Below are 9,008 nucleotides of genomic sequence, written 5' to 3'. Positions count from 1 at the left end.
AAGTTGTTTAACTTTCTTTTTGTTCTACTTCAGACAGTAACATAACTGTGCACAGACTAGAGGAAGTGGGGGGGGGGGGGGGGGGGGGGGGGGGGGGGGGTAAGTTATGGAAATGGTAATTAAACCCAGTCAATACGGTTAGTCTGGAGCCGTACAAGGCTCCCCTACATACCCATCTGTACTGTTGGGTGCGTAACATAGGATGTCGTCAAGGCTACATATAGTTCTGCTTGGGTCATTCAGCAGGCCTGCAACAGACTCCTAAATGAGACTATTAAAACAGGTTGGCCCCAGAGGTTTATTTGAAAATCCCATCATCAATAATGAAAGCTAAGTTAGGACATTTGGAGAAACCAGCCAGAGAAAAGCTTGATTTTTAAAGTATCCAACCGAGAAAAATCCCGCCCCTCCCTTGAAGCCTCGTTCAAAGCCTCTCCCTCAAAACACGTGAAGAGCTCGCTGTAGCTTTAGCAACAGGTCGGCCAGGCTTTTCTGGAGGTCTGGGGTGAGGCGCAGTGAGTACATGGGCAGAGTGTTAACGGGCAGAGTGTGAACAGGAAGAGTGTCCACGCCGGGCAGAGTGTCCATGGGCAGAGTGTGGACAGGTAGCTTACAGACACAGGTATTCAGACAGCTGATCCGTCTATTCATTTGACTGATGCCGAATGAAATGGACAGGCTTATTACAGGCCTGTTATTACAGGCTCATATAGTGATTATTGTTGTTTCTTTTTATTGATCTAAAAAATGCATTTAAAAATAAACATCGTACCCTAGCTTTAAATAAGATAATTAAATACAACCAGACCATGTTAAAGAGTAAGAAAATTTCAACCTCATCTTCATTTTAGTATCCTTCATACTACTTAATATATTGACTTCCTCTAACCTACATGGGTCTCCATTGATAGATATGAAAGATATGTAACTATGTGTAGAAGTGCATTATTATTTTACCCCTACAATTAGATACATGTGGATAGACACATTTGAATATGCAGATATGTAATATTCCTGCCTGGCTATGATTACAATATGAGCGAGCAGGGCTCCTTCCTCATTCTATTGTATTGTGAGTTAAACGCCCTATATTATCTGAAATTGTTAGTGATCCAAACCTAAATAAATCTAACTATTATTAGAATAATTACTTTTGTATTCAGAAACCCCAAGAAGAGCTGTTGGATTACATGGGTGCATGCCCATAAGGCTGTTTCCTCAGAATTCTCCTAAAATAGATGTATCTATGATAGTGTTTGGTTTATCTACTATGCACTCCAACCCTCAGTGAATTGGTATTGAAATCAAATGCAGAAAAAATATTTTGCCAATACATTAAATATATATTCAAATGAACCCCACATAAATAATTATTGGCATTACTCTGTGCAGTAAAGATATTTCAGTTCTCTATAACGGCTGATCCACTACTTACAAGTTTGAAGGAGTATTAATCAATATTGCTAGAGAAAAACATTCCATGCATAAAAATAAATATTACTCTTGTATTTTTTGCCCCAAACAGTAATGGAAAAAAAAGTAACAGCAGAAGAAATAAATAAAACCCCCAATTTTACAAGAATATAAAACAACACGTTAAATCGGCACATGTATGTCTATAGTGGAAACATTTTGCGTCATAATAAAGAATAATATTAACTATTGACATTGAACAGCACATAAACAACATGAGAGAAATAGAACATATTCTATTGTAGGCCTATTAAGCCTTCCAAATAATATGTTATGATTCCAAAAAGAATTAAAGCCAATAAATTAGCAGAGACAAAAAACAAGTGAGGTTTCCCACGAACATTCAGGAAAGCCATATCCATGTGAAGTGCATGGGAGGGTAATATCCATAATCCATAGCTCAGAACAGAGGTTTGTTTAAAGCCTGATGTCCGTAGAGTGACAGCAACATGTAGCGTAGCTCTCTGCCCCTGTGGCCGTGTTTTTGTGAAAAGGTTATTTCTCCCTGCCCATAGCTTTCCCTTCTCATTTGCAGTACATAAAACACACCACCCCTGCAACATTCATACACACAGACACAAACACATGCATAGTAAAAACACACAGAAACACACGCACACACACACCCACGCATAAATACATAGGTCAAGTGTCAGAGGTCATGTTGTGTCTGGAGAGGATTTACTCTTTTACCTTGATTTCTCGCTCTGTCTCTCAGTCTTTCACTCACACACGCACATACACACACGCACACGTACACACACGCAAAACCACCAAAACACGCTCACCAAAACACTCAGCCCACTTACCACCACAGTAGACATTGGCTGCTAATCACAGGGCTACTTGACAGACCCATTTTTCATGAATAATGACCCAGGGTTTAGCTATCTAGTTATTTCATGAAGTAAAGAGAAATATCTGTTTAAAACAAAGTTATTAGAAACAGTAATTGAGTTGCTACTGGAAGATTATTATTTTATTACTCGCCTAGTCATTCCCCAAAATTGTCTGTCGTTTTGTATGTGTATGCCGTTTCGTTCTTGAAGTATTGATTAAATATGTTATTTTCTACGTAACAATGTAATTTGTAATCATAGCATAACAATGTATTCAGCAAGAAAATTAGAAATTTGATGGAAAAAGGGATGTGTGTATGAACACACTAAATCAACTCAATGGTTTATAAAAAGTATACATAAGTATATATTTGTGATTATTTACATGAATTTACCTAGAGATGGTTTTGATGTTTTGGCTGCTTTTTTCTTTATTTGTCCATCGCCCAAAGTTTTACTTGTTAAATATTATTGATGTTGATTGTTGCTGTTCAACAAAGTGAAGACTGGAAAAACAGCTCAGCTTGGTACATTTTAACACCTAGGCTACTATAATATTAAAATGATGATGAATGATAATGGTATGATCCTAGTTCAAAGGACAGCCTTTGTGGCGGGTGTCAGGCTGAAGGGGTGCTGGGGTACACAACACAACATCAGCTTGGCTCTGGGCTAATGCTCCAGAAATGTCACCAGAAATGTCATCATAGCTTGTACTGAATAACTTCATGGGACCAAACCCATTTGTTTATGACATCGTTTGGTAGCTGGTTGATAACCTAGACTATACATTCTATATATTCATGACTTGACTCCACAAAATGGGAGCTTGGGTTGGTTTGCTTTTCATAGGATATAAAATGTCAGCGGTTTTATGTGCGTTTGTTTTTGGACTAGAACCCAATATAATCATATGGTTAAACATAAGGTACAGTACATTACATTAAACATTTCACTGGTATTTTGAATTCAACAACTACCTTATTAAAGCCTGACTAGGCCTCGATAATGACATTAATAATACAAAAAGTCAGCAAAATAACTGTAAAACTTGTGCCGTTTATTATAACAGCAGTTCAGTTCAGAGTTCAGTAAGTATATTAACAACATAGGCATAAGAACCATGGTCTTAGTGTAATTTGATTAGTCATAAAAAATTGCAGTATTACATTTTGTACAGTGATGTCAAAGTCTGGCTATTCCCACCGATTTAAATCTTTTACAGAGTCTAACAATTAGCTATGCTTCATTCATTTCTGTGTTGGTCGAGGCTACCTCATGATGGAGCAAGGGCTTCATGCTCACTAAAACGTTAGACTGACGAGATGCTACAACAGTGCTGCTAGAGCGGCCAGAAACCTCCTTCGTAATTGAGACCATTCTGATCGGGCCCATTTCCCCCCCCGCCCCTACTTTTGGTTATTCTTCTGGCCAATGTGAGTGAGCAGATTCTGTGCATTGATGAATCTTTATTGCTTCCCTGGCTCCGCTTTCAGGGTGAGCACACGTCGTCATGAATAAATCAGCAGCCTTTGTATTCAAGTGCAACATAAAAGACTTCTCTTGGGCACTCCTTTACATACTTGGATTTGAAAAGCCATATTCCATGACACTTGGGGCTTTAGACATCCAATAGTCATTATAGTCAAAGAGAGTGACTCACACTTTGTCCCGTATGCGGCCTTACGACAGGTGCATGTTTTCACAGTGTGTTGGTGGATTTCCAGGGTTGGGGTTAGGGTCTTCAAAACCTTTTCTCTTGATTTTTGTTTTTATACACAAAAAAAATAGTTCAAATTGTGCTTGTTAGCATTGATACATTCTTACCTATGGTGGAACTCAATCACCAGTCGCTATTCTTCAGTGCATTATAGAACATGGGCTGCAATTGGATGTCTGACAGTTAAGTGGGCGGTACTAGGCAGCTACATGGCCAATCAAGTAAATGTTGTCATAGAGATGGCCCACAAAGTCATCTGAAACGTTGTGGGCTGCGCGTCGCGTGTTTCTGATGAACTCCCTCTTGGACATTTTGTTTTTGACGTGGGGGCTCGTCAGGTCGATGGACAGCAGAATCAGACTGTAGCACAGGACGTAGACCGCATCTGAGAGGAAAAGGGAGAAAAAAATCAACAAAACTGACCATACTGCATAAAACGGCTTCAACACTGCGTAGAGTACAAGGCAGTAAAGCGAACAAATGCTCAGACATCAAGGTTAACGTGTGGTGCAGAAGCAAGTCCATAGGGACTGTTGGTACTGACCGGGGCTGAGGCCAAGCTCTCGAACGAGGGCCGGGTTACAAGTGCAAAACCTCTGGCTGAATTTAATGATGAGGGTCTCCAGGTACTCCCCCCGTTCCTCGGGGGCATGGATGTGCCTGAAGAAACCTCTCAGGGCGTTGGGCAGGAACTGGTTGCTGAAGTTGTGCAGGGTGACCAGCTCGTCCAGGACGTCCCGTCTGATTACAGAGGTTCAAAAGCAGGAACACAATCACAGTAGAAATTAATGTTTAATAAGAAGGAAGGAGCACAGATTCTACCACAGATGCTGACCCTATGATACACTTACATACCATCGAATACATATAAAAAGTGAATTTCCATACCTATAAATAGTGAAAGTGAAGTTGTGGTGTCATATAATTTGAGCATTTCAAAAATAAAACTGGTAAGCTTTCTGCTTTCTCACAGAATACACGTTTGTGTAGGTAAAGGTATGTGAGCTGGCACCTTTCATCGAGGTACATCCTCAACATCTTACAGTTGAGCCGTCGGGTGTAGAAGATAAACTTAGCGAGCTCCATGGGATGGTCCACCAGGATTCCTTTAGACATGAAATAACTGATCCCCTGCGAGGCAAAACACAGACAGGGAGAGAGATGGAGAGAGAGCAGGGCTATCATGTGTCTTTTAAATGGAGGTCTAAAGTAGCCATAATCTTGCTCATGATCCAGATCGCACACAGGCTTACACACACACGCGCGCACACGCACACGCACACACCCACACCCAGGTGCGTGCATGCTTGCATTTGCACACAAACATAAACTTGAAAAGAGTCTTCAATAGTGATATAAATGAGGCATAACATTGGAGTGACATCATCAAATTTAACCTAATACATGTGACGATTCATCCTCCCCTTCACACACACACACACACACACACACACACACACACACACACACACACACACACACACTCACACACACACTCACACTTTGTTATCACTAGGAACACAGGCCAAGGGTTAACCCTTTGGAGTTACCAGGTATGTGTGTGTGTGTGTGTGTGTGTGTGTGTGTGTGTGTGTGTGTGTGTGTGTGTGTGTGTGTGTGTGTGTGTGTGTGTGTGTGTGTGTGTGTGTGTGTGTGTTTTTCAAAAGTTCCCAAAAGACACAGATTTTGGGTCATTGAAGGTTATTTCAACTTGTAGCTATTGGTGTACTTTGCCAAACAAATGTTATATCATACAGCCTACTCTTTATTGCAATTAGCCTAATAGTCAACCAAATACAGAATATATTATATAAGGCCTTAAAGGACATTGCTGATTAAAAGCTTCAGCCTCATTACAATGTGTATGTATGTTTGCATGTATGTGTGGTGTACGCAGTGTAAAACCTCATGAGCATTGCCATTGAATGTCAGACTGCCTTCATCCAGCTGCAAGTAGAGTCTCCTGTATGAAAAGCCACCGGGTAGCCTCCGGTTATAGATGGAACAGTGACCCCATGTGGACTTGCACAGCCTGGGAGAGACAAACACACAAGGTGTAGAAAAGCAACATGTTCAATTAGATTTGTCCTTTCTTACTTTAGAAATAAATCACCAATTTTTTATTAAAGATAAATTATATGAATGAGGATGACATGAAAATGTTTGTATCATATAATATCAATACATAAAGCTATGAGGAATACATCTTAACAGCCTTAACATATCTGGTGAATTATAACCGATTCTTTGGCCAATGATGAGCTCAAATTTAAAAGAAATAAGGCGAATGAGCATGAGTCTTACCCCTGCCACAGATATTCATCATGGCCCAGGTCCTGCCAAACACAGCCTGCCAGGCACAGGTCAGTAGCATTAAGATAAGACAGGATGGTGATGCTTAGTTCTGGCGGGAGCATCTCCAAATCTATAAACCTGTGCTGGGCCCTTCCTGTCAATAGATACGCAGAAATTAAGACAAGTCAAGAGCAAAAGATACATCTTTAGTGATTATTTATATGTTGAGACAAGTAATAGAAACATTTAAACAGTACCCTTTTGTGTTAGGAATACCTAAATTGAGTTTAGCAGCATAAGAGCCTGGGTTGATATCAAAGCAGAACCAAAGCTATGAGGTTAAACCAATGGTCTGTCTTGGAAAAGACCAAAAGTCTAAAGTTGAGTTATTCTCTTAGGGTGAATATATAGACTAAAATGTAAATGTAATGCTGGTTTGTTCGTACCACCCCTCCTGAGTAGCTGATATATATCAGTCCCAAGTCCATGGCAGTGTTGGGGGGGCCTGCTTTGGGGGCCTCCTTCTCTTGTGGCTGTATGAAAAAAAACATACAAAGGATTCATTACTGAATATACACCAACAATCATGTCACATGAATTTATTATTCCAACCATTGAAATTAAACTTTTCATATTACCCTAATGGGCATAACTAATGAAAAGAGTACAGAGGGCTTATACGTTTCTGCATTGGTATGGTTTCTTTGTGTCCAACATATTGTTCTGTTTTTTAGTTTAAGCATTGTATCCAGATCAGGGTTAGGCTCTGGGCGGTGTACAACCATTTAAGTCTGCTACTTATTTGACCCAATACAGTAGCATTCAGACCACAGTATGAACTGTTACATGAACAGAGAGCACTACGTCCATATCAAGCAAAACTGCGATATACATATTGGGCTTCAAAGGAACATTTTGAAGTACACGTATACACGGTTCACACAGAGAAACTATGTATTCAAATGGTCCCCCCCTTTCATTACACCAGTGTTAGTGAGAAACATGTGCATTGCCTTGTTCCCCAGCTCTCTGCTGCTCTCTGTCGGCCAGGTGGTCCACTAACTCCTCCTGTAGCTGCTGCTGTTGTCCAGCGTCCAGTGGCAGCCTCCACAACGCCTGACCCATCTGTGGACATCACAACCACCCCGGGAAATCCCGTCATCATCAATCATCCGAATAATATCTAGTGTACTTCAACCTTCTGAACAGTTACGTTGCTATAAAATATACTTCATGTCCCCGGTGGCGCGGGGGAGGGGGGGTTGTGATTGACCCCAGGCTGGCTGCCAGTCAAACACATTACATATGAACATAAATCGAATAGCCTAGTTCTGACCGCCCAAAAGCCAAATGTAGAGTATAGTAAACATCGAGATGAACAGATATCTCTCCCATGCCATGATGGTCCAGAATAAACAGACAAGGCAGACCACCCGAGCCAAGTTAAACCTCTAAGAAAAACCTTAATGCATCTATATCTAACCTAATACCTGAACTTAACATTCTTTCACTTAATACCTAAACTTAACCCCCTCTAGCCTAACACCTAAAACAACCCATTCCTTAGTACCTAATACCGTAATGTAACCACCTCTAACCTCATATCTAAACTAACCACCTCTAACCTCATATCTAAACTAACCACCTCTAACCTCATATCTAAACTAACCATCTATAACCTCATACCAAAAGTAACCATCTGTAACCTCATACTAAACTTAACCATCTCTCACCTAATAACTAAAACCAACCATCTCCAACGTTATACCTAAACAACGCTCTAAGATAAAACATAAACATTACCATCTCCAACATGTACCTAAACGTAACCATCTATAACCTAATACCTAATCTTTCTTAACCATCTGTAACATTGTTATACCATAACTTAACCATTTATAATCTTAAACCTTGACCTAGCCTTCTCTATAATACCTTAACTCAACTATCTCTATCCTACCACATAAACTTCACCAGCTCAGCTCTGTCCGTTCAGACAGAATAGTCCTGTGCATAGTCTCTCAGGTAGGGCACCCTGCGTTGTAAACAGTGATGTTGGAAGTATCACCTAGCATGCTTGTATTTTTGACCCGTAGTCCCCGCCTCAACTCCTCTACTATTGGTCCAAGAGAAATTAACCATTGAACTAAGTCAGCGATTTGCTGAAAATCCTATCCATCATAAACTCACCAGGCTAGCAAACGAAGCTAGTTTTGAACAGTGAAAAACCTTTACAGCACTCTATAGGTATTGCGTATTCTATTTATTAGGTCATACGATCCAAAGCCATAACGACACTTACCTGAGTTTTAGTGATTTAATTAATCCCTCCACCGCCCCGACTGTCAACATCGACAGCGGGGAATAACGAGTGTAAACAGAAACAGTAGTTTGGTATTAGGCTCAGAGTGTATCGGTCGTACAGTACTCCTGTTTTTATCCTGACTCCTCCTCTTTTAGATCCAGTCTAAAAACAATGTGTGTGTGTGTGTGTGCGCGCGTGCGTGTGTATGTGTGTGTGCGTGCGTGTGTGTGTGTGAGACAAGAGGGGCGGCTCTTGTCTCACACACACACACACACACACACACACACACACACACACACACACACACACACACACATTATTAATGTAAAATAATCATAAAATATTTATTTTTATTCTACAATAAATAAAAATAATT

At 40.4% G+C, this 9,008-nt stretch overlaps 1 protein-coding gene across 1 annotated transcript; it reads right to left on the bottom strand.

The window, feature by feature from the left end:
* Positions 1–3,395: 3,395 nt before the first annotated feature.
* Positions 3,396–8,758, bottom strand: fbxo8 (F-box protein 8). The gene is made up of 8 exons (XM_079758826.1): positions 8,630–8,758; positions 7,341–7,452; positions 6,774–6,860; positions 6,337–6,481; positions 5,938–6,064; positions 5,045–5,163; positions 4,577–4,773; positions 3,396–4,417 (listed from the first exon to the last, which is right to left on the bottom strand). The coding sequence occupies exons 2-8, from the start codon at positions 7,450–7,452 to the stop codon at positions 4,230–4,232; spliced, it is 975 nt and encodes a 324-aa protein (XP_079614952.1). The 5' UTR covers positions 8,630–8,758; the 3' UTR covers positions 3,396–4,229.
* Between the last annotated feature and the right edge of the window lie 250 nt (positions 8,759–9,008).

Source organism: Pollachius pollachius, assembly GCF_949987615.1.
Source record: "Pollachius pollachius genome assembly, chromosome: 2".
In the NCBI taxonomy this organism is placed as follows: domain Eukaryota; kingdom Metazoa; phylum Chordata; class Actinopteri; order Gadiformes; family Gadidae; genus Pollachius; species Pollachius pollachius.
Note: the sequence above shows the minus strand (reverse complement) of the source record. Positions and strands in the feature narration are given on the sequence as shown.